Consider the following 23,882-nt stretch of genomic DNA (forward strand, 5'->3'; position numbering starts at 1 on the left):
CTTCTCTGAACAGCTTCTAACATGTTGATATCCTGCCTACAATGGGGTGACCAGGCCTGTATGCAATACTCTAAATGGGGCCTAACATAGGAATTATATAAGCTACGCACCACTTCCTTACTTTTATAACTAACATTTCTATTTATAAAACCCAGGATCCTATTTGCCCTATTTCTTGCTTCTAAACATTGCTTTGAAAATTTCATAGTCCTGTCTATCACTACTCCTAAATCCTTTCCTTCCTCTACTGCCTCTAGCCAACATCCCTCCATCTCATAGCTAAAGTTTGTGTTGTCTTTACCTAAATGCATAACCTGACACTTTTTAGAATTAAACTCCATCTGCCACCTGTCTGCCCATGCTATCAGCCTGTAATACTGTGTATTACGAAACTTAGACGAGCTAAACAAGCCAAAAAGCGTGCATGGATGCGTTCATGCCTGTCTCTCCCTGCCCTCTGCATGATGGGGAGTGGTGTTGGTGGTGGCAAATTACTTAGAGGGAGAGGATAAAATGAGGAAAATAGTATCGTATTTGTAGTAACTAGTACTAGTACAGTCAGTACGTAGATGTTATAGTAGGTATACATTATATCGTAGCTTAGGTCGGCGTCACCAGGATATAGACAAATAGTCACTATAGTGCTGTCGTCCGGGATAAATTTCGACTGAAGAGCAAATTGACACAACACTGTCCTACTTTTCAGGCAGCCTAATGGGATTATTGGGAAAATCGTTTGTTTGGCGCGCGCGGGAAATTCGTTGCGAAAAAGGAATTCTGCAAGCGGGACTACTTGGAAAAAGAAGAAAGAAAATAATCAGGTTTATGAGCTGTAGTTTTCATCTTAAAAGATATTGTGTATTATCTCTAATTTTTCAACTAAAAATATGTCATATATGCTGAGTTCTTTATGAGTGAAAAGATAATCATCCCCTGGTTGAGATTATCAATTGGCTGTCAACAAACCATCGAGCGCCAAAGTTATCAGACTGAGGCAGTGGATGAGTGTAAGGCAGCGTTGCCGTGGTCCTCGTCTACTTGATTGTTGGTGCCACTAATAATTGCGGTGTGTCAGCAACCCACAGTTGTACAGAGAAGTGACCCAAGTGAGTGTGAGCTACGGTATTGTGATGACGTTAGCATAGAGGATCAAAAACACACATACACACACACAGGTCAATCACTTTTAATGATTATTACAAAATCTTGCAAGAAAGTTCATAATATTTGCTTCTTAATTTCTGACTCAAACAACTTTGTCACCGAAATTTCAATGTTTTGCGTATTGTAGCACCGCTAGGATAGAAAACTAGGGCGATAATTATTTGTTGGCGGTAGGGGACAAAGGGTGGTGTTAGTCTGTTAGCACGTTATGTTTAGGCCAGTGTCTCATGCCAGCCTAGGGTTTCCAAGTATGAGACGCCACATTTTAAAAGCTAGGATACTTTCTAAGCTAGTCTATCTGTAAATACTAAACTTATCTGGAGGTTTTACCCTTTAAGGACACTAACCTAATCTTAGCTATCCTAACTGAGCATGCTCCAGCTGGATTCCCTTAATGAGACTAACCTAACCTAACATGATTAAAGGCCTTGCCACCTTTGGACACCCCTCAATTAATAAGCTGCTGAATGTTCAGCACTTGATTGATTTCAGCAAAACACTGTGATCTTAAGAAATGTACACACGTCATTTTGCTTATGGAAATGTGTTGTCAAATATTGGTATTTAAATTATACATCCACTGCACTGTGCTACCTTTGTTAGCCGGCTGATTGCCATGGCCGCCATGTATACATGTGGTGATTGGACAGAAACAATTAACATCTTGGGTTCACCCCTAACTTGGATCATCACCAACTCGGCCCTGGTCTATACCAACTCGGACCACGATAACCAACTCGGTCCACTATATGCCAACTCGGACCATGTTTAAAAGTTAAATAAAAATTCAGCAGCTCAAAATAGACTTTTACTTCACGAGAAAATACAATTAAAAGTATGCTCTAAAAACATGCAAAAGTCAGTTTAAAAAATAAGACTCAATTATTTCCTGAAAAATCAAGTCATTACATATTCACAGCAATATGATGAGAGGCAGCTTTCAGTAAGCTTTTTGCTGATTTAGTATCCAGAGAAAATTCCTCCCAAAGTGTAACTAGTTGTCTATGTTGTTTTGTATATTTATTTTTTTGTTGACGCTGCACCTTTCCATCATTTATAAACTTTACATGAAGCATTACAAGTCTAGCCTCTGTATGTAGTAGGGTTATTAAAGTATAGAAGTTCATTTGGCCTTTACGTGCTTTCATATTAAGTCTATAATGCCAGCCTTCGACGTCATTGTTAGTTCTTACACTTCAATCAAATACACACCAAACTTTGGGAGGCCACCTTTCTTACGTAATCCACGTACTGTTTATGTACTCTAAAAGATCTAAGAGTGGTTATGACCCAACTGCTTTCCTATAGAATCTTATAAAAGTCCTTCGATGTGATCATCAGGTACATACGGCAGAGAAAGCAGTTGTCTTACAATTTTGTAGGTTTTGCTATCGTGTGTCTAAGCAGATTGGAGGCCAAGAGCTTGCACCTTCTTCCAAAATGCTTGTCCCCAGTGAAATGCACAACCACGCATAACTACATGTGGGAAAACCTCTGGGATAGCCCACCAAATACTTGCTTCAAAATCAAAGATAACTTCTTTTACTTTTAATTGTCCATCTAAAATTTTTTTGAGTTTACAAAAAATGTTCTTATAATCTTTACGTCTCTTACCCGACATTAACACAAACAACAGAGGCATTTGTTTTACGTTACCATCGCACTTCATAAATGCATGAATACTAAAAAACTGGGTAAAGGGCTGCCTCACTACCTTAAAAGTTCCATCAATATACCAGTTACTTGCTTTAGCAAGTAACTGAAGCTGTTCTTGAGTTGCAAACAATAGGTGGCGTCTGTCCCGTACACTTATATCGGATTTAAGAAAGTTAGGTGGAATGTGCTCCTCACTAATACCAAAAGTTAGGTCACTGGACTCAGCAGGTCTGTTAGCTCGCCGCTTCCTGTTTGCTTGGCGAGCTAGATTTACAGATGCAGGTAGTGAAGCAGTAGGCTTTGTTGGATCAACGTGTTCAAGAAGTACTTCCTCCACGATTTCTAAAGCTGGCCGAAATACATCCTCCATTGCTTTGTCTTTAATTAACTTTGACACCTTGCTAGTAGTCAAAGTGCATGCTTCAGGTGGGTGGGAATGTTCATTGGGTCCTCTGATAAACACTCCGTTCACTTCCTTTATTATCATGTTACAGGTAACCGTTTTATTACGCATTGTACAGCACCATTTGTTTTTCTTTTAAATGTGTATGAAAATCCCAGACTGTCCACAAGTTTTTGCTTGCCCCTTTTTGAAGATGCACATATTTTTTCATACGTTATAACAGGTGGATGATCCTCAGAGCAGTCCAAAGTGTCATTGTCCAAGCTAGATAATTTTCAGAATTGATATCATCCACTAACGCCTGGGTCGGAGTAGGTAGATGATCCTCAGGGCAGTCATGTACAGAGAAGTCTTGTACAGAAGAGCAAGTTGTACAACTCCAGTTTACGTCAAGACCCTCCTTACGACTCTTCTATAGTCCTCCCTTGAAATCCCAGTCTTACAAGTTCTGTGTTGCCACGAATTACACACATCACACAACAATGCCTCCTGTAAAAAATCATATTCCGAGGTTCACGTCGATATTTTAGTGTACAGTAGATAAAATCCGTATAACAGAAAACTATTCAACAAATAGTTACAATAAATTTAATTAACAATTAAATCCTGTAATCTCACCTGTCGAGGACGCACTAAGTTTTTGCACACCAAACATTTGTCCATGATCGGACTGCCTTCTGCAGTGTACAAGTGAAATCTGGCCTGGGCATTGAGTGAGTGAATGAAGAAAATTCTAATGATTCACTATAAGGTTTGAATCTCGATTCATGAGTTCTAACAAATGTGTGAAACACTCTTCTCTGTGCGATAGTTTATGTTGGTCCGAGTCAGCAAACATGGTGGTCCGACTTGGTATTTCAGAAAATGAGAATGGTCTGAGTTGGTCCACAAGATGGTCCGAGTTGCCTTTTCACAATGGGCCGAGATGGAAAAGGGCCGAGTTGGCCCTACCCCACATATTGGCCAGGAGTAAATGATGTTCCATGTTTTTGTCATACTTTATTAATAGGACAGCCCTCATTGGCTGAATGTGTCATTCCATACTGAAAGCCAAATATTAACATACGCACTAGCTACAGTACAAGATGTCATCATCTGGGACTTTGAACTCGTGATGCAGCATAAGGCAGATTATGTCCTTAATGTAACCGTGTGTGATCCCCCAAAAAAACTCCAACACACAATTAGCATTTATCACAATGTTCTCCATGTAGAGCCTCTGTGGATTAGATTATCTCCATTTTTATCCAAGACTTAGGTTGAGTTTAGATTGAATTCTTTAATGCAGCAGTTAATTGTATTATTATGTAAGTTATGATATTGAACAGCAATACATGTATTCCAACTTGCATTATGTCTAATTACAGACTTCTCGAACACTCTCCACAAGATTGCCCAAAGTGCCCTCCAGGATGGACAAAAAACGGCAGCAAGAAAAAGGCAATGATGCTTCCTCAAAGAAGTCACGGTAAATGCCACTGTTGCCCACGTGTGTGTGTGTGTGTGTGTGTGTGTGTGTGTCTGTGTGTGTGTGTGTGTGTGTGTGTTTACATTGTTCATCTCTGGTTTCTACATCCAATATATCATGACCTACAATAGTTAAACAGATACAAAAAAGACAATCAGGTACTGTAAAGGTTCAAAATTTCAGTGAAACAACCTACAAGAATTTAGGAACACAGCAGATCAGCATAGCCTGACCTGATTTTTCCTTTACCTTTTCTTTTTACAAGTCACTGATAATGGAGAACAGCTGTGACATCCTTTCTAAAGACAAAATCTCACACTTTTTCACACAAGCTCATAATTAAATGACAGATTTCTCACAGACTCAGCAGCAAAATCACCTTTAGAGCTGATCATGCTTTCTTTTGCCCAGGGTTGAGGAAGAGGAAGACGACATGGAGTGTGACTTTGACTTTGGTGGCGTGGACTTTGATGAAGAGATGACCAGCCAGGAGAGTGAAGAGCTGCTGCAGGTGGGAGAGTTACTCTGTAGATGCTGTGTGAATTGAGGAATGATGAGTTGGTGCAAATAGAGGGAAATACCTGTGAGAATACTGTGTGAGTTAATTAATGTAAATTTGATTTTCATGTATTAGTTAAAGGGATATGAATGGTGGGTGTGCACTCCTTAACCCATTTGCTGTTGTGCTGAAGATAGTGAGTTGCAGCATGTGTATTCTAAATCTCAAGAATGTCTGTTTTTTGTGTACGTCAGATCAAATACACAATGTAGCTATTCCTCTCTAAATACATTTTCCTCCTTGTCATCATCTTGCTCTTGGGAAGTATATGATCCTGCAGATTTTATTCATATTGAGTACATCAGCTGTGAGATAACAGTATATGGTTAGGTTTTTTGTGAGTTTGCCACAGGTGTGATGTAGTGTGGTGGAGTGTGTTGATTTTCAAAATTCAAGATAACACTGAATTCTTCAAAACACATTGATGATAAATTGTTACAGAAGGAGACATGGAAACAAACAGAGAGAGAGAGAGAGAGAGAGAGAGAGAGAGAGAGAGAGAGTAATGACAGGAGAATATAAATTACCCAGTGAGTGAAGCACAGGAAAGCATCAAAGTGAAATGGTATTATTGAACTAGTGGAGCTGAGCAAAATTTTTGAGTCTTATGACCACATGGAGCTCAGTAAGTCTCAGGTCTGACTAGATGAGTCTGCGTGTAGGAACAGCATTTGTATTGTCTTAGCTTTGCTGATGTGTTTCAACAGAATGGAGGAGCAGCAGTGGATGATGAGGATGGGAAGGACACCTGGGTGCGCCCCTCACTGCCACCCCTCAACCCACAGCAACAGTCCCTTGTCTTTCAGCAGATAGAGATTGACCACTACATTGGTAAGAGACTTTTTATGATCATTATGTTAAGAGAAAACATATGATCTCTATGTTGTTGAGAAAATATGTTGGTAAGAAAAGATATGCATGAATAAAAGAAGTGCAATTATGTACAAACATTTTGGATCCTTGAGAATAATTCTGAAGATTGAAATATGCCATTTTCCTCAAGTATCATGGTTACTTTACTTCACTAAAATATTGTCAGATTGAAGCTTGTAGGATATGAGTTGTAAACTGAAAGGCTAGAATGATGTATGACAGGAATAGGGAAAAAAGCAATGAACAGATTGTAAGAGAAGTCATGCTGAAAATTTACACATTTCGGCCATTCTGTTTTTGCATAATTTGGAGATCAGTGTTGCATTTTCTTCTCATAATTATCATCATAACTTACTGTACATGATATTGTGGAGGAGTTTTCCATCTGCTAACCTTTTTATCGCTTACAAGCCTTCTCTTGTCGCCAGGGTTTCCCATGAAGGGCATGCCAGGGCAGCAAGCGGGTCGGGTGCCTGTCATGCGCTTGTTTGGGGTCAATGATGCTGGCAACTCAGTGTGCTGTCATGTGCATGGATTTTCCCCTTACTTCTATGTCACTTGTTCTGCTGTATTCAAGGACACTCATCTGGCAGACTTCAAGGTGACTCACATGCTACTCCCACCTCTTGGTCTCTTGTGATGGTGTCACTAATGATAATATTTGGACTGAGTGCAGCAGGGAAGTAGTGATGATGTGTGGAATGTATTGGTGCAGAGAGAGGAGGAGGACAGGTTGAAGGCAGAGGCAGGTGTCAGTAGGTAGACCAAAGAGGTGTTGGGAAGATGTCTTTGGAGAGTGATCTATAAACTTGAGGATTTTATACAAGTTAAAGATAACTTGAACCTTGATAAGCTGTCTTCACATGACAGAGGTTGTTTCATGTGGATATGAGACCTGCTAATCAAAACACTGAAGGCTGTAAAATAACACCTTTGTTGCCTGTGATCTACTCTAAAATCATAAAATCAAGACACAAGAAAGTGGGGGAATTTGCACTAAGCCATCAGGCTTACATGTGGCAGTCTCTGCATGAAACATATCCACCCATGATGGCCATCCATAAATTTGTGTTATCTTTTCTTTTATGTGTGTGTGTGTGTGTGTGTGTGTGTGTGTGTGTGTGTGTGTGTGTGTGTGTGTGTGTGTGTGTGTGTGTGTGTGTGTGTGTGTGTGTGTGTGTGTGTATATATATATATATATATATATATATATATATATATATATATATATATATATATATATATATATATATATCATCTCTCTGGCAAGAATGCCCTGAATCGTGCGCTGCTGGAAGACATGAAGAGCAACCGTGAGCGGATCAGCGACCCTGTGCTTGCAGTGCAGGTAGTGCAGCGGGAGAGCATCTATGGCTACCATGCCAACCGCTCCTCCAGGTTCCTGCGCATAACCCTGGCCTTGCCGCGCCTCATTGCCGCTGCCAAGAGGCTGCTAGGGGAGGGCAAGGTGTTTGTCCCCAACCTTGGCACACCAATCTATGAGGCTTATGAGTCCAACATTGACTTTGAGATCAGGTAAGGAAGTTTATGTATATGTACATATTTATTTGATTGTGGTGTGTCATCTTGTGTAGTTAGGATGTTACTCATGTTGTGATGAATAGAGAGAGTGGCAAGGGCAACATAGTGTGGTTAGCAGATGTGGTGCACAGCTAATTGGAATGACTAGTGGAATCAGTAAAGAAACCTGTGCTGCTCAGCCCAGTACTTTTTTTCTTATTCTTTCAAAGATATGTATCTTTTCAGTTGGTAATTTTAGATAGATAAGATTTTCCTTTCAGAATACTACTATTACTTTAGAAAGTAGCGTAGTATTAAAGATTGAGCTTTTACTTCTCTGTATTTTGAAGGTTCATGGTGGACACACACCTGGTTGGCTGCTGCTGGGTGGAGCTTCCCTCTGGGAGCTGGACTATCCGGAACAATGACCTGCAGACTCGTTGTCAACTTGAGGTGGGCTGAAATGTGTTGTTTCTGTTATATCCAGGCTCAGGATCCTTTGAACATAATCTTTTAAGATTTGGTGTAACAGTTTTCTTGTTTAGTTGTATAATACATTCAGCAGTGTGTCAGAGTATTGAGAGGTGCAATCACTTCCATGACTGGTTGTTGGTTAACCACCCAGGCTGTCTACACCACGAAGTAGTTCATGCCACAGTTTGGTGGGTGTGGGGTTGCCACATTTCTGTGCCACTTGACAGTTGCTTTAGATGTTTGCAGTAGCTATTGTGTAGATAAAGGAGAATTTGGAAATGTTTATTTATGTGTACTCTTCAGGAAACCATCTCTTGTTCTTTTGCAGGTGGATGTTGCATGGAACAAGCTCATTGTACACGAGCCAGATGGAGAGTGGGGACGTGTGGCTCCCTTCAGGATACTCTCCTTTGACATTGAGTGTGCAGGACGCAAAGGTGAGTTGTGGGGCCCGTGGCAAGCCACACAGTAAGGCACAGCAGGGGAGGGATGTATAAAGCAAAAGACCATACAGCATCCTGTACAGAATTCTATTAGAATTCATACTTACTTATTCATGAATGCAGGAAGAAATTTTGCATTTATAAGAAAAAATTTTGTTTTTGATGTAGGAGAGGCACTGACCAGGGCCAACAATAAGTAAAAAAGAGGGCCAGTCCTTGAAGAGAGGTTAAAACATCATTCATCATAAGTGTCTTGAAATCTGCTTATACTGTACATGTGTGACCAAAGTAATCACTTCTTGTTTTGCCCCCAAGTGCTGGACCAAGAGGGAAGAGTCATTAACTGTGAGTAGCGTGTGACTTGGTGTGGTTTTAGTGCAGTGAATTTCACGTCGGTTTTGTTAATTTGGTTTTGTTCCATTCAGTGTTATGGTGGATGGTTTTGTCAGTGTGAGTGTTAACCGGTAGTCCTTACCAGTGAGAGTTGAGACATACAGACTCATGTAGTGGTGCTCTCATCTTTATTTTGTGCATTGCTGTGGCTTTTATCACGTGTTTTTGTGAAGCAGACTTTTTATTGTAAAAGGAGGGCTGGCTAAGGGTGTTTTAATGTTTATGGTCTTCCTCGGATGTATATACTGAGGTATACATATATATTTATAGAACACATATTTTTTATATTGTAAATTGTTGACATGTAAAAAGATGTTATTTAAAGTAAAATGAACAAGGTATTGATTGTAAGGTGCAGTAAGATGCACAAACATAAGTTGAAGGTAAGTATCTAAAACTGTGATGTACGTATTCTATTTTTTTATTATTTTTTAAAAATTAATCAGTTTACTTTTTTTTATGTAAGAGGGGAAATCTGGCCAAGGGCAATAAAAACAATCAACCAAAAAGATGCACTTAGATGCCAAGCAGGTCCGAGAGAGGCAGCCAAAAGAATGGGATAAATGTCTTGAAACCTCCCTCTTAAATGAGTTCAGGTCATAGGAAGATAGAAATACAGAAGCAGAAGCAGGTAGAGAGTTCCACAGTTTACATATAGAAGTTTGTCTGATGGTGGTGGTGGTGGTGAAGCAATGTGTTGCTTTGCGGTGATGATGGAAAGTAACTGCCTCGGTGTGTGTGTCAGGTGTGTTCCCGGAGGCAGACAAGGATCCAGTCATTCAGATCGGGGCAATGGTCATCCGTCAGGGGGAGGCAGAACCTTTTGTGCGCACTATCTTCACCCTGAAGGAGTGCGCTCCCATTGTGGGGACACAAGTGCAGTGCTTCAACAAGGAGCTGGACATGCTGGAGGTGAGTGTGTCCTTTGTTCCTCTAGCTGTGGACTGGAATGTGTTCAGTGATGCATACACACACACACACACACACACACACACACACACACACACACACACACACACACACACACACACACACACACACACACACACACACACACACACACACACACACACACACACACACACACACACACACACACACACACACACACACACACAGAACATTGTGTTAAAATATTTAATTCTTTTGTTTATACTATGATGTGAAAAATGTATAAAGTAATGCTGGTTGTGCTAGAACCCAGCCAAAAGGGATAAACAGTGACTTGCATTGCTTGTCAGTGAAGAAAAGAACAGTGTTACCAACAGATTAGAGGACAGCTGGCACATATATCCAGTGTAAGCACTTGCAACAGGCTGAATAAACTTAACAGTAAACCTCAGAGGAATCCTATTTGCATTTAGTTACCTCCTTGTAACCTTGTGTGTTCCTGAGTGTAGTGTTGACATAGTGTAGGTGTTGAGCCTGAGTATGGTTTGGTGTTGGTCCACAGAGCTGGTCAAAGTTTGTACGTGTCACTGATCCAGACATCATCACGGGCTACAACATAAACAACTTTGATTTGCCATACCTCCTGAACCGTGCCAATGCCCTCAAGTCCTCCACCTTCTCCTACCTGGGGAGAATCAAGGATGCCAGGTGTGTGGGGCCTTTTGTCATGTTCCCCATCTTGTCATTTTGTCACTTTCTGTATTCTAGTATCCAGCCTCTTAGCTCTTGTGATGAACTATTCTGGAAACTAAATTGTATTATTTTTGTTTTTAGATCCATCATAGTCTTATTTATTTATTTATTTTTTTCCTGTGTCAATGAACAGTTGAAAGTCTTTATAATGATCATTAGAATCTGTTCTTATTTAAAAAGAAAGTTGGATGACTGCTGCAGTGTTGTAGTAAGGAGCAGTGTATGTTTTGAACAATATCTATGAGAATGAAGGAGTTGGTTGTTTAATCATTAATGTCACACTGTTATGTTTTCATATAATTCTAATATGAATGTACTCATACAAATCAAGCCAACCAACTTGAGCCTGTGTAAGTGAAGGCAGGTTGCCCTGAACAATTATAAGGCAAACCAACACATGCTTCCCTCCACACTGAATATCTCTCCCTGGATGGCACAGGTCGGCCATCAAGGAGGCAGTGCTGCAGAGCAAACAGATGGGCCGCCGAGAGAACAAGTCCATCAACATTGAGGGTCGCTGCCAGTTTGACCTCCTGATGGTGAGTGGCAGGGGAGGTGAAGGGAGAGGGGGAATGCTGGGCAGTGAAGATGGGTGAAGGAAAAGGGAATGTTGTGGTATTCTATGGAAGAAGGAAATTAGAAAATCTTTGAAAATCACTTTTAATCTTATCACTCAGTACTGTTGAAGCACTATTCCTGCAGCAACATGAGCACCTCCTTTTCCTGCATGACAGGTGCTGGTCAGGGACTACAAGCTGCGGTCATACACCCTCAATGCAGTATCCTACCACTTCCTGCAAGAGCAAAAAGAAGATGTTCATCACTCCATCATCTCAGACCTACAAGCAGGAAACCCTCAGACCCGTAGAAGGTGAGTGGGGATCAGCCACTCATTCTCACCTCTTTTGTCTTTCCTCACTTTTCATCAACAAATCAGTCATAGCTTGGTGTAGGGAAGGTGCTTGATGTTCAGTGAAATACATGGAGACTGAATCTTTCTCGTAAGTTCAATTTTCAATGTTGGGTATTCTATTTTTGATGCTTACTTAGGAACTGTTGGCTGGGTCACCTTGACTAATTTCTAGTCACCATGTCTTATCTCCCTCCTTTGCTTTCAATGATGAATAGGAAATCTGGTGGCAATATTTGGTCTGGGTGAGGAGTGTGAGGACTGTGTTGTGCCATCATATGATTAATTGGTCTTTTTCAAAACTAGCACAGTTATCATATTCTCATTTCTGCTTCTTCTTGTCTGTCATTTAGTCATTGATTCATCGTAGTAATTGGACTAAGAAGATTATAAATCATCTATATTAATTTATGTATTGATTTTGCATTCATTGGAGAGCCAGTTGTAATTAGATTTTTTCCCATTTTATAAAGATCTTCCCTTTGAAATGTTGTGTTCTCACTTTTATTTTTGCACTAGCAGTATACCAGAAGAAAGTTTGTTTTGAAATGAAAACATATTACTTCTCATTTGTTGTCTCAAATATATATGTAGAATGGCTTGCTTAACATGCAATCACAGCATGATCTGGCAGTCTTTGTGGTATCTGCTTTTCCTGTACCTCTGTGGTGTGCTCTCCTTGAGTGTGAAGGTCACCCACAGACTGGCTGTATACTGCCTGAAGGACACACTGCTGCCGCTGCGTCTCCTGGACAAGCTGATGTGTGTCATTAACTACATGGAGATGGCCAGGGTGACGGGAGTACCGCTGTCTTACTTGCTCACACGGGGCCAGCAGATCAAGGTGGTTTCACAGCTCCTGAGAAAGGTAAGCCAGGCTATTCATCTTTGGCATTTGTGACCACTGACCATCAGCATTTTTTTCAAGGCTGTTTTTCTATTGGGAAGTATGAAGAAATGTATAATTCTGAATGATGGAAGCTGGAAGTGGTGGAAAATTATCATTACTTAGATGGAGCAAGAAGGGCAAAAAAGGGATGGGATTATATTGAGGAATCATCAAGTTACAGAGATGGGACAGCATGTGAGTTAAAGTGATGTAGTGTGAAGTTTTAGTGTGCAGTGTGTGTCTCGTGATAACTTTACCATTGAAACATTGATTATTGGAGAATACATGAAGAGTTGCAGTAATGGGGAGTATGACCCATAGATTGTGTGGTGGATGGTGCAATGGTGCTGTGAATTAGCTGTATAATGGGACATAAGGTAGCACATTCCACTATTCATCTGTTTCTGACAAGAGAGAAAAGACTGCATACTAAATGGTTAGAGAGAAGGTTTGAGCAGAGTGGAGCCAGACTAGTGAGGAACAGTGATCCCTTATTAACATGGGAGAGGGTTTCAAGAAGGAGGTTTCAAATCACTTATCCTGCAATTCTGAATTATCTTTTTTTTTTTTTTTTTTTTTTTTTTTGGGGGACTGGTATTCTCAGTGGGCATTTTTTCCTTTGATCAATGTCCCTGCTACATGCAAAAAGTGTAGTGTGTTATGGTGGCAGGCTGTGTGGTGATGCCTGTTGAAAGTGTGGGTCTCACAATGCTCTCTCAATGTCAGGCAATGGAACAGAACTTGGTGTTGCCGGTTCACAAAGGCACTGGAGATGATGAGTTTGAGGGAGCCACAGTCATTGAGCCTCGCAAGGGTTACTACAGTCAGCCCATTGCCACCCTGGATTTCTCATCTCTATACCCGTCCATCATGATGGCTCACAACCTGTGCTACACCACTCTGCTGTCTGGTCCAGAGAGGGCACAGGAGTATGGGTAGGTTGGGATGAAGTTGTTATATCTCCTGTGGTCTGCATGATTGGAATATTTTTTGTTTTACATCCATAGAGTGAAGCCATTGCAGGTGTTTCATTTATTTAGTTGTGTTTAACAATGGTCTGTTGATTTTCCTGAGCCCTATGAAGGATGTCTAATTTGTGTTGGTGTAAGTAACGGTCTTTGTGGTGAATAAAGTGATGGAGAGGAACACAGAAAACTTCATTGTTTGCCACAATTTATCAATGTAAGATACACAGTTTAAATGTTGGACAGAAAAGAAAGTTGCAATTCAAACCATTCAGGGTATGCTTGAATTTTTAAAGAGAAAATGATACGTATGCATGCGTGCGCGGAGCCACACGAGCGTAAAGCCCGGGCCCTGTAAAACTACAACTAGGTAACACACACACACACATACACATAATTTTCATTATGTTCCTTGTAGTGTACCTGTTTGTAAATCTTTATTTCTCCTTCCTGCCTTGAAGACTGACACCTGAAGACTTCATCAAGACACCTACAGGAAACTACTTTGTCAAATCCCACAAACGGAAGGGTCTGCTGCCAGAGATCTTGGAGTCCCTGCTCTCTGCCCGTAAGAAGGCCAAGAATGACCTCAAGAAGGAGACTGACCCCCTGAGGAAGAAGGTAAGGCAGTGAGACATTGCTTGGCTGTGGAATGTGCAGAACTTTGATGTGGCTTGTGGGATGCACAGTGTTGTGGGTACTGGCTGCTGCATTCAGGAAAGGCACTCCTGTTCTCAGATCATCAGAAGTTAGAACTTATTTAAAGAGTAATTCTAAAGTTAGAACATCAGTGTGTGTGTGTGTGTGTGTGTGTGTGTGTGTGTGTGTGTGTGTGTGTGTGTGTGTGTGTGTGTATTCACCTAGTTCACCTAGTTGTAATTTTACAGGGTCTGGGTATCATACTCGTGTGACCCCGTCTCCATATCTACACACATCCAACTTTCCTTTAAAACTATGCACACTCCTCGCTGACACCACCTCCTCACTCAAACTATTCCACACCTCCACACATCTCTGTGGGAAACTATATTTCTTCACATCCTTCAAGCATATTCCCTTGGCTATCTTTTTACTATGCGATCTCGTAGTTCTATTTAAATTTTCCTCTCTCAACATCATTTGTTCATTATCCACTTCATCCAAACCATTCAACAGTTTATAAACCTGTATTAAATCTCCTCTTTCTCTTCTTTGTTCCAAGGTAAGCAAATTCATTTCTTTTAATCTCTCCTCATAGGTCATTTCTGCCAATTCCGGAACCATTTTTGTTGCCATTCTCTGCAATCTCTCCAACTTCCTTATATGCTTCTTTTTATAAGGGGACCAAACCACCCCAGCATATTCCAATCTTGGTCTAATTACCATACTAATTAATTTCTTCATCATATCTTTATCCATATAATGAAAGGCTAATCCAATATTTCTAATCAAATTATATGTTTCTCCAAACATCTTGTCAATATGAGCCTCAAACTGTCCATGGTCTTGTATTATCACTCCCAAATCCTTTTCCTTTTCCACCTTTTTCAACACTACTCCTTCACCCATCTTATATGACCCTCTTGGCCGTCTTCCACTCTTCCCCATCTCCATTACATGACTTTTGCTCAGATTAAATTCCATCTCCCACCTCTTGCTCCACTCCCAAATCCTATCCAGATCTGCCTGTAAAATTTCACAATCTTCTTCACTCTTCACATACCTACACAACTTCGCATCATCCGCAAACAAATTAATATAACTGTTTACTCCCTCTGGCATATCATTAATATAGACAAGGAAAAGTATTGGTGCCAGCACTGAACCTTGTGGGACTCCACTCTCCACCACCAACCAGTCCGACTTTGCATCCCTTATTACCGTTCTCATCTCCCTCCATCTCAAGTAGTTTTCCATCCACTTTAACACTTTTCCCTTCAGTCCTCCATAAATCTCTAATTTCCATAGCAGTCTCATGTGAGGTACCTTGTCAAAAGCTTTTTTAAATCCAAATATACACAGTCCATCCATCCATCTCTCTCTTGTATTTTGTCAACCACTCTTGAATAAAAGCTCAGTAGATTTGTTACACATGACCTCCCTTTCCTAAAGCCAAATTGATGATCCGATAATAACTTATGATCCTCCAGGAACCGTATCCAATATTTCTTTATCACCCTCTCACAAATCTTACCGACCACACTTGTTAAAGACACAGGTCTATAGTTAAGAGGCTCTTCTTTACTGCCTCCCTTATAAATGGGCACCACTTCAGCTCTTTTCCACTCTACCGGTACTTCCCTGGTTTCTAATGAGCACCTTACAATATCATATAATGGATCTATCAATTCTTCTCTACATTCCTTCAATAATTTGCCTGAAACTTCATCTGGTCCCATCGCTTTATCATCTTTAAGTTCCTCCAACATTTTATATAACTCCTTTTTAGGTATCTTAATGTCATCCATGTACACATTTCCTTCTACATTCTGTGTGTGTGTGTAAGCAGTTCAAGTAAATAAATATGTGCACTTGTACATGAGTGTAACTATATATAAATATGAAAATGTTACCAAACTAGAGAGAAATTAAGAAAAATATAGCAGTTGAAAAAGTGCAAGATATAAATTGCTGATAGGCATTTGAATGTTGATGAAAGATTAGTGTATCTATAAAATGTCACTCTTAGGAAGGCTAGTGTATTAAAAAGAACTGAAAAGATAGAGAAGGAGGACCATTACATGTCTCTTTATGCACACAATGTGTGGCAGGTGCTGGATGGCCGTCAGCTTGCCCTCAAGATTTCTGCCAACTCTGTGTATGGGTTTACAGGTGCACAGGTTGGAAAGCTGCCCTGCCTTGAGATCTCTCAGGTGAGTTTTAGTAAGGTGTGGGTGTTTGCACCAGATGTCAATATCAGGCTGTGGTCTTAATCAGTTTGCTTAGATTGTTGAAACTAAAATTTTGAAAAATGTGTAGCTACAGTTGTCTTTCCCTTTCCCTGGTAAACTCTAGAACTTCCTTCCTGTTTCTGTATTTCCTCCTTCCTATGACTTGAACTCTTTCAAGAGAAAGACTTAACACTTATTATCTTCCTATGACTTTAACTCTTTCAAGAGAGAGAGACTTCAACATTTATCCCCTAATCATCAAAAAAAAATTTTTGACCGCTCATTTGGGACTGGTAATTTCAGTGGGTCTATTTTGTTTATAGCTACCTTTTTTTCTCCTTGGCTAGTGTCTCTCTTACATAAAGAGTAGTGCATGTCAATGGTTTATATGTTTGTATGTATGAGTATATTTTTACTTCCTTAGAGTGTGACTTCCTTTGGGCGCACCATGATTGCATTCACCAAGGAGCGAGTGGAGGAGAAGTTCACCATCGCCAATGGCTACTCTCATAATGCTGAGGTGCTCAGTTTTTTCCTATTAGTGTTCTCTTTACTGGCTTTATAGCAGTGGATGCAGTATTATGATATATTTACTAATAGCTATGTAATGATTGTTATGAATTTATTGCTTTTGATGGATTGATTTAAAAAAGGAAAGATGTTGCATTCTCATGGTGCATTGTGGACTTGTCATTATTATTGGTCTCAAAGGAAAGTGGATAATGAAATATACAAGTAATTGTGATGTGTAGATTGAAGATCACAATTTTCATATTAAAACTGGTCTTTGTATTTCCTATTACAATGCACTAGAATTTTGTGTTAATGTTCCAAGGTTGTCTCGCTCATGCTTTGAAATCTTTCCTATCAAAACCAAAGTGGGAAATAGATTATGTTACCAGAGGGGCCAACATGTTAGTGCACAGCTTGACTAGTGTGTGAGTAGAACAGTGAGTTATTCATTATGGCTTGGCAGGTTATCTACGGAGACACTGACTCTGTGATGATCTTGTTCGGGGTGGAGACAGTGGCAGAGGCGATGGTGCTGGGGAATGAGGCAGCAAGCTATGTGACAGAGAAATTCGTGAAGCCCATCAAGCTGGAGTTTGAAAAGGTATAGTTCACAGTCTGCTGTCTGGTTTACATAGTGTATTTGGTATATTTACTCTGTATTTTAATGGTATACAAAAGTGTATTGCACCAGTAAGTCTTGCACAGTGTTTGTATGCACTGAATACACAATGATTGGAGAGTTCTTCCTTCTGTATTTTCAGGTATATTTCCCGTACCTGTTGATTAACAAGAAGAGGTATGCAGGCTTGTACTTTACACGTGCTGAAACTCATGACAAGATGGACTGCAAGGGTATAGAGACAGTGCGGCGTGATAATGCTCCCATCGTGGCCAATCTCATCAACACCTGTCTGCAGAAGATTCTGATTGAGCGGTGAGTATTGTGTCTCATCTTTGTTCATGTTTGGGTTACATCTTTGTCTTTTTAGAGTCCAACCTGTATGACTGATCCCTGTAAAATGAGGACAGGAGTAATTCCTCTTCCTCATTGTGGGGTGAGAGCCTAGGAATGAGTGTGAATGTAGGAGTTGTGTGCCTTGTCTTGTCTATCCCTTTTTGGTATATGTATGTATGTATCTTTGTCTGAAAAAGTGTGACCAAATCTATCATACTTTTATCATAAGGTTTGATTTCTTTGTTCCTGAAGTTTGTGAACCCACGTTGACCAGAAAGACTCTTGTGCATGTGCCAGTCTTTTGCTGGTTCTGTGATTTTTAACTTGAATTTCACAAAGAAAAATGAGGTCTTAGTTTTATATAGTTTATTGTCTTGATGTTGGGTATCATTGTGTAACTCCTACTAGTTCTTAATGCATATGAGAGTGTGTGATAGATATTCCCTTTATTTTATATACATTTATTTATTTTATTTTATATTTTATTTCTTATTATTTCTTATCAGTTTTATTTTATTTTATTTTTTGTTATCATTTTGTGGGAGACAGTAGTGTAGCCTTTACTACTCTCTAAGACATATGAAGGCACATGATAGACTTTACCTTTCTTCTATCTGTACTTTTATTATTTTTTTGTCCTTTGTTAGAACCATTCATTGTAACACAGTTGCATGACGTGCTGTGACCCACGTTGGCTTTCCATCCCCATATCCAGCAACCCGTCAGGAGCCGTGGCCTACGCTAAACAGGTCATATCAGATTTGTTGTGCAACCGCATTGACATATCCCAGCTGGTGATCACCAAGGAGCTTACCAAGACGGAGAAGGAGTACGCAGCCAAGCAGGCCCACGTGGAGCTGGCCAACAAGATGAAGAAGAGGGACGCCGGCACGGCCCCCAAGCTGGGTGACCGAGTGCCATATGTCATCATATCCGGGGCGAAGGGGACACCTGCATATGAGAAGGCTGAGGTGGCTTTACTTGTCCTTACTAAGTTTACACTAGTAATATAGTAACTGCACAGACTGTTTGAACTATAGAGGTTGATGGTGATTGCTATAAATGTTATGTAAGAAAGTTGAGGTGATCTCTCTGCCTGTTCTCACTAAGTGTATGCCAATGATATAAATAATAATTTGATGGGTATTAACTGTAAACTGCTCCAGCAACTTGAGGAGAAACTGACCAACTTCAATAACTCAGTGAGTGCAGCAGCAAACATATTTATTTCCTTCTCACATTGTGGCACAGAGACTTCCATTAATTATCAAGGATCTAGAATAAAAAGGAAACGAAAGTTAAAAAGAAACTGGGAAGAAATGTATGTATATATTTATTCTTTTAAATTTCCTTAGAAATTTATTTATTTGATTGATCAATTATTTATTTATTCATTTATTTTTATTATTTTTTTTTTCCTAGATCCTTGATAATGCCATGGTCATGCTGAAGTGTTGGAAGAAATTAAGTTGTTGGTAGCCGTTTCACTCACTGTGTTATTTATCTTAAGGATTGTGAACTAGAGGTATTCGTAGTACTTTGAGTGTCATATGAGATGCATTTTCCCTTCTTAGGACCCCATCTATGTGCTGGAGAACAGTCTTCCCATTGACTATGAGTACTACCTCTCCAATCAACTCAGCAAGCCCCTCCTCAGGATCTTTGAGCCCATACTTGGGGAGAAGGCTGAGTCTCAGCTTCTTAGTAAGTGTGGTGCTCAGTGTGACACCTTTGTCATGGTGTTGTGATAGCAGTGCTTCACATATTGGTGTAACCGTCATCCAGTGCAGTTCTTGCTTCATTACTGTCATCATTGATGAAATGTTTCTGTCCAAACAAAGAAGTAAATGATGTCTATAAGGAAAAAAATACAGAAAGAAGTGCAGAGAAGTTATTGTAGCAAGCTTTGTTTTTACAAAGAGTTGTGGCATTAATTACCTGAGTCTTGTTGGAATTGAATCATTGACATTGGTTGTCATCATTCTAGTTTCAGGGACATCATGATCAATCAATTATTGGTTATTAACACACATTCTAAGATGCATTTTAAGTCCTTCAAAAAGCTGGTTAGTCATTTCAAACATTAAAAAAAAAAAACTGATATAAGAAAATACTGCAATTATTTATTTCTCTCTCTCTCTCTCTCTCTCTCTCTCTCTCTCTCTCTCTCTCTCTCTCTCTCTCTCTCTCTCTCTCTCTCTCTCTCTCTCTCTCTCTCTCTCTCTCTCTCTCTCTCTCTCTCTCTCTCTCTCTCTCTCTCTCTCTCTCTCTCTCTCTCTCTCTCTCTCTCTCTCTCTCTCTCTCTCTCTCTCTCTCTCTCTCTCTCTCTCCTGCTTGTAATGGGAAGCGATGGTTTCATTTTGAAAAAGGTGGTAGGACCTGTCAATTACTTCCCCTACTTAACCCACTCTCTGCCCACAGAGGGTGACCACACTCGCTCCCGCATCATCTCCCACAGTAAGGTGGGAGCAATGGCAAAGTTCATCACCAAGAAAGCTTCATGTATAGGATGCAAAGTGCCAGTGCCCTCTTCCTCTGAGGCACTCTGCAAACACTGCAAGGTAGGCTGATGAGTCTGTATCACTCTGCACCTCATGTCACACTTACCCAAAAGAATCTCTTGCTCAAATTAGAGACAGATTGTTGTTTTTATTTTATTGAGATCTTATTGAATAACTTGCTCGACCCACTTCCATCAGTCTCTGTCTGTCTGTCAGTTGTATGGTGGCAGCATACTCACCTGTTCCTTGTTAGCCACCTAATCTGACTTGCTGGATAAATAATGAGGTTCTTTCTTGATGTCCTACTCTTTACCCCCACACACACACACCTGGTCTTTTGGTGGTATGAGTCACAGTTGTTGTTGCTGAATGTCATATCTGGTGAGAGAGTTGAAGGTTTTTTACAGTGAATGTGATGGTGTTGTACACTTCAGGCGCGGGAGAGTGAGGTGTACATCAAGCAGACTGCTGTGCTGGGGGACATGGAGCAGAAGTTCTCAGAGCTCTGGACTCAGTGTCAGAGATGTCAAGGCTCCATTCATGAGGAGGTCATCTGTACCAGGTATGCCACTTGTTTCTTTAGATGTTTTATTCATTTATTTTTATTTTGGTTAATATTTTTTTCTTCTTTTCCTTATTTATTTATTTTATCCATATCTTTTTTGTAAGAGGGAATTTGTACAAGGGCAAGGCAAGGAAAAAAGTCTCACTCAGAGTGCCACTCAAAAATAGAGGATAATTATCTTGTTTCTTCTTCATTTTCTCTCTCTGTCTCCCTCTGTCTCTGTCTCTCTCTCTTTCTTCAATCTATGTATTACAGTCTCATAAATGTTCATGTTCATAGGTTTAGTCCAGCTTAGAATGTTGTGTTCATGTGCTGGGTTGCACTTATTTGATGGAAAATGTAGTTTTCAATTTGTTTGGCAAATATTTTGGCTTCACTTTCACTTTATTTTGACTTTAACTTGTGAGAAATTATTATGATGACTGTTTCCTCTACAGCCGAGACTGTCCCATCTTCTACATGAGGAGGAAGGTGCAGCTTGAGTTGGTGGAGCAAGAGAAAGTCCTACAAAGGTTTGGCATCCCTTCCTGGTAGCCAACCTCTGTGTGTTTGTATTGTATGTACTATATTTTCATGTAATGTGTATATACTTACCTCAGGAAACAAAATAGTGAGCAATTTTGCAAAGAAGAGACTTTGCTGAGACTCCATAACTTAGTTGTGCACTGCAGCTTGATTTTGAAAGGTGAGTACATTTGTATTCCGTTTGTGGCGTAAACAGTTATGAAGTGTTGAATAAGGTGACGTGAAACCATCTCTTTTGTTTTTACATCTATTGAGACAGTATGGGATGTCTTGTTTCAGTGGCTCCTCATAAGGGAAATGCTAATCTGAATCTGGCATAAAAATGGATCTGAGAGGTTTCATGTAGTATCTAATATTTTGTGGTGGCTATCCACACCTCCCACCCAGCAGAGGGAATAAGTGCCTTTGTTCTGTGTGATGTGATTGTATGTCTTGAAAAATGTTATATTTCTTTGGAATTTAATAACTATAATAAGAACAAAGATATATAAAATATTTTTATACCGTATCCTAACTTGTGATATGAGAGCATGTGGAAAGGTGGTAAGGAAACCCAGGCTGGGCTAGAATACTTTATTCTCTAATGTTTGATCTAGAAACCTTCTTCAGAGAGAATTCTCTCCAAAAAAAAAAGGCCTCTAGGTCAAAACGTTAGAGAATGAAATATTCTAACCCAGCCTGGGTTTCCTTACCATCTTTCCACTCATTTGTCTTACAACTACACAACATGATTGCATGTCTTGAATTATGTTATACTTTGGAATGTAATAAGTATCATAACAGTGATATGTAAAAGTTTTATATACCATATAACATATATTACCACTTGATAATCTGTTTTATTCATGCTATCAGATTTATAAAAGGGTGGATGGAAATTGTAGTATATACAGGCAGAAGCTCTCTTATTTTTGTACTTTGGACTGGAATTTTTTTTTTTTTTTTATATTTTGGTCTTCAAGGCATTGAATGCAATGGTGACCTGATTCTGGGATTTGCCATTGTTGAGATTCACTGCACTGGTGTTGGCATCCTGAATGTAATAAGATTTCATTTGTAACAAAATTGCAGCATGTCCTATCATGAATAGATATCTCATTATATCTTACCCTCAGACTACATGAAAAAGTGGTTAACATCAAACAGCTAGTATTGCAAAGTACCTCTTCAAAACATAAATGCTTTGAAGACAAATGAAGGGGAAAAAAAAATAATAAAAAAAGTGAAAAGAATTAGTAAATAGCAGAAAACACAAAATAAAGAGCAAATCATGAGATGAAGTGACAATAGCAAAGTGACTCTCGACACTGCAAGGTAACATTGTCCCTGTCCCTTGATGCAAGTGTTGCTCTGTCTTGTAGTGTGTACTGTGCATGATGGTGTTCAGACATTGACTTTGAACTATGAATAGTATGCAGTAATATATATTAAGGGTTCATTGTGCTGCACAGGAAGTAAGACTATTGAGCTAACTTTACATCACAAATTGTGTCACTATAATTGTAATCATATTTGTATTTGATATTAAATTATCGACTTGTTTTTAATTTCCATGTCTTTTCTTTACCAATTAATCATTAATTAAAATATTAGATTTTGGATCTTAGGATAAATGATTCTTAGCCAGTAAATCCATTTTGTGTGTACAGTGTGTCTGTGATGTCACTGCTTGATTTGGCTTGGTTAAGTCATCGTGGCGCCAAGAGTGTGAATGACGCCTATGGGAGTGGTGGGTTGTGTGCCGCCTTGGGAAGTCATGACAGTAGAGCTTGGCAAGGTGGTGCTTATTCTTACTCAGACCTGTAGAATAAGAAGAGACAGGCATTACAAAATAGATGGGTAGGAGGGGTGGAATATCATGAAAACGGTGATTGAATTGATTGAAAGAAAGAAGAAAGATGGTAGCAAGTTATATTGTTTTCTTGATTTTAGGTTTTCTAGACATAGAGAAAGCATATGATAGGGTGAACAGACTCGGGTGAAATGCTAGGTAGAGTGCTAGAAAAGATTGGGTTAAGTGCAAAGATAGTTAACTAGAAAAGATTGGGTTAAGTGCAAAGTGCAAAGTATGTATGTGGATACAAGAGCTAAGTATAAACTAGGAGATGTAGAGACAGACTGGGTGAAGAGTGAAAGAGGAGTTAGGCAGGGTTGCATATTATCACCAACCCTCTTTAGCTTATATACAGAGGAACTGGCTGCTAGATTGAGGAGAATGAATGCAGGTGTAAATGTAATGATAAGATATGTGTGCTCTTGTATGCAGATGATGTTGTTATGAGTGAGTCGGCAGAAGAGCTTCAGAGTTTGCTTGATGTTGTAGATGGGTATGGAAGAGACTTTGGAGTGAGGTTTAGCAGTGAAAAGAGCAAGGTAATGGTTGTGAATGGGTCAGAGGATGAGAGGAACTCAGTGTGGAGACTAGGTGAGAACGAGATGCAACAGACAGATGAATACAAGTACCTGGGGATGTGGATGAGTCCGGTTGGCTGCGTGAAGACAAAGAATGAGAAGATAAGCATGGTGAGTCAGTGGGTAGGTCGGCTAGGAAGTGCAGCAAGGATGAGAGCGAGTAAATATGACGTGCTGCG

The 23,882-nt window shown here is 39.8% G+C and overlaps 1 protein-coding gene and 1 long non-coding RNA gene across 3 annotated transcripts; one reads left to right on the plus strand and one right to left on the minus strand.

Moving 5' to 3' along the window:
• Positions 1-964: 964 nt before the first annotated feature.
• LOC123511523 (DNA polymerase delta catalytic subunit-like) lies at positions 965-22,839 on the plus strand. Of its 2 annotated transcripts, XM_045267497.1 has the most exons (25): positions 965-1,106; positions 4,591-4,691; positions 5,103-5,202; positions 5,958-6,081; positions 6,552-6,724; positions 7,394-7,659; positions 7,995-8,097; positions 8,447-8,555; positions 8,877-8,906; positions 9,700-9,866; positions 10,408-10,553; positions 11,038-11,137; positions 11,333-11,469; positions 12,211-12,376; positions 13,124-13,332; positions 13,824-13,983; positions 16,113-16,214; positions 16,657-16,752; positions 17,209-17,346; positions 17,507-17,679; positions 18,416-18,671; positions 19,275-19,404; positions 20,122-20,261; positions 20,636-20,763; positions 21,204-22,839. In XM_045267497.1, the coding sequence occupies exons 2-25, from the start codon at positions 4,636-4,638 to the stop codon at positions 21,298-21,300; spliced, it is 3,306 nt and encodes a 1,101-aa protein (XP_045123432.1). In that variant the 5' UTR covers positions 965-1,106; positions 4,591-4,635; the 3' UTR covers positions 21,301-22,839. The 2 variants fall into 2 exon arrangements, with proteins under 2 accessions (XP_045123432.1, XP_045123434.1); XM_045267499.1 differs by lacking the exon at positions 8,877-8,906.
• Positions 22,182-23,829, minus strand: LOC123511524. The gene is made up of 2 exons (XR_006676853.1): positions 23,755-23,829; positions 22,182-23,091 (listed from the first exon to the last, which is right to left on the minus strand). It is a non-coding gene; the product is annotated as an uncharacterized LOC123511524 (long non-coding RNA).
• Positions 23,830-23,882: the final 53 nt, after the last annotated feature.

Source organism: Portunus trituberculatus, chromosome 31 (assembly GCF_017591435.1).
Source record: "Portunus trituberculatus isolate SZX2019 chromosome 31, ASM1759143v1, whole genome shotgun sequence".
Classification (NCBI taxonomy): Eukaryota; Metazoa; Arthropoda; class Malacostraca; order Decapoda; family Portunidae; genus Portunus; species Portunus trituberculatus.